The sequence below is a fragment of the Ceratosolen solmsi genome, unplaced genomic scaffold (assembly GCF_000503995.2).
Source record: "Ceratosolen solmsi marchali unplaced genomic scaffold, CerSol_1.0 scaffold10, whole genome shotgun sequence".
Taxonomy (NCBI): domain Eukaryota; kingdom Metazoa; phylum Arthropoda; class Insecta; order Hymenoptera; family Agaonidae; genus Ceratosolen; species Ceratosolen solmsi.
Window position 1 is genome coordinate 4,882,908 of NW_011948412.1, and position 1,906 is coordinate 4,884,813.

A 1,906-nucleotide genomic window follows, 5' to 3' on the forward strand; every position below is an offset into this window, starting at 1 on the left:
GTGGGGAGGGAGAGAGAGAGAGAGAGAGAGAGAGAGAGAGAGAGAGAGAGAGAGAGGCAAAAAAAGACTGGACGCCGAGGCGATTCACGTTCGCGAGGGCCATCAAGACTCTCGCGCGCAGGGCTACAAAGCAGACGGAGAGCGCTTTTATGCCCCCTCTCACTACCTCTCACTCTCTCTCTCTCTCTCTCTCTCTCTCTCCCGCGGCTCAGGCCTGTGAGAAATCTCTTCTCTACTCCGCGAACGGAGCAACCATCCAACTACCGTATATACCTATACGTATTAACCTCCGCGGAAACGCGGAGGCGCATAGGTTCTCTCTCTCTCTCTCTCTCTCTCTCTCGTTCCTCCGAATTCCACTGGCACAAGAGTATTTTTATTATTACGAACTCGTGGAGAGCTGCGAAAAATTCTTTTGCAACGCACGCGCGCGGAAGGAGCATTATGTCTTTTCTTCAATTCTCTCGAATTACCGTAAAAATGTTATATAGCTCGGCGCTCAGACCAAAGACCCGAGTCTCATCGCGTGCGAGCGTTACGCTACGCGCTTACTCCCCCCCCCCGCCGCCCCTTTACCACCCAATCCCACCGCTGACCACCATTGTACATCCCACCCTCTCTCCCACCCGCCCTACACTATCTACTCACCCTACCTACCTACCTATCTACCTACCTAACTACCTAACTACCTACCAGATTTCCTCCCTACGTCCCCCATTACCGCGCAGATTGCGAGTACCGTACGCAGCCTCGTCGTCCATCGGCGGGGCTCCGGCGATGCGCGCGCGGTACACTTATACTAATGACCGAGTGGCATTTCGAATGTGGCAGACTCTGCCTTGAAATATAAATTCGATTCGCGGCTGGGGGAGGGCCCGTTATTGCGCCGGGGATCCCTGTTGGCCGTTGTGTCAACGGAGCGGCCTCTCACGGCCATAAAAATCTAGGCATTTCAAACGAAATCAAAAGCGCCTTTTAATACGGACCGACCGTCGCCCCTTCCTACCCCGGATCCCTCATCGGGCCACACCTCCCCCCCCCCCCCCCGCCCCCACACTCCCTCTCTCTCTCTCTCTCTCTCTCTCTCTCTCTCTCTCTCTCTCTCTCTCTTACTCTCTCCCTCACTCCCTCTCTCTCCCTCCCTCCCACCCTTTATCTATCTATCTATCTATTTCTGTATCTCCAACACCGCCAACACCGCCAACACCGCCAACACCGTCAACACCGCCAACACCGTCAACACCGCCAACACCGCCAACATCGCCAACATCGCCAACATCGCCAACATCGCCAACACGGCCAACACTACCGTCACCGATGACTCTCCTATTAAGACATTTGATCCCGCGCACGAGATAATTCCGAAAATAAATATCAGTGCGCTCGTTGGGATGAAAAACCCGTTTTTCTGGGCCGTGATGCGATCGCCTTTTTAAAAATAAAAGAGAGGAGGACCGGCGGCGAATGGACTTGTGCTTACGAATACACGCGGCTCCTCCTTTTGCTCGTTCGTACGCTCGATCGTTCGTGCGCGAGGCCCGAGGGAGCTCGAAAAGGTGAAAATAGAAGTCCATACATCTTGACTGGGAGCACCGAGGTGCGGAGTGTCGGCGATAACCCGGGACGGGAATTGCGTCAGCCGATAATGACACCGCGGCCAACGAAGATCAGGAAACAAAGAGGAGTATCGGCGGGTTTAGCGCCGGGGCGAGATTAGGAAAGTGGGAGCGCGGTTACGAAATGATGAGGGTACGTGGGACCGAGAGGTAAGCGATATCGCTACCGTCCACGCCGACCGAATTGCTTTTCTGCGCGTCCTTTTTTCATTTTTTTTTTTTTTTTTTTTTTTTTTTTTTTTTTTTTTTTTTTTTTTTTTTTTTTTTTTTTTTTGTTTTTTTTTTCTTTT

General features: G+C 52.5%; 1 protein-coding gene across 1 annotated transcript in view; it reads right to left on the minus strand.

Moving 5' to 3' along the window:
- Nucleotides 1-1,160: 1,160 nt before the first annotated feature.
- LOC105364394 (prostatic spermine-binding protein-like) overlaps nucleotides 1,161-1,906 on the minus strand; it is a 9,891-nt gene continuing 9,145 nt past the window's right edge. The window contains exon 3 of the mRNA XM_011502310.1: nucleotides 1,161-1,321. Within this exon, the coding sequence (XP_011500612.1) occupies nucleotides 1,161-1,321 (161 nt within the window). The remainder of the gene's footprint in view (nucleotides 1,322-1,906) is intronic.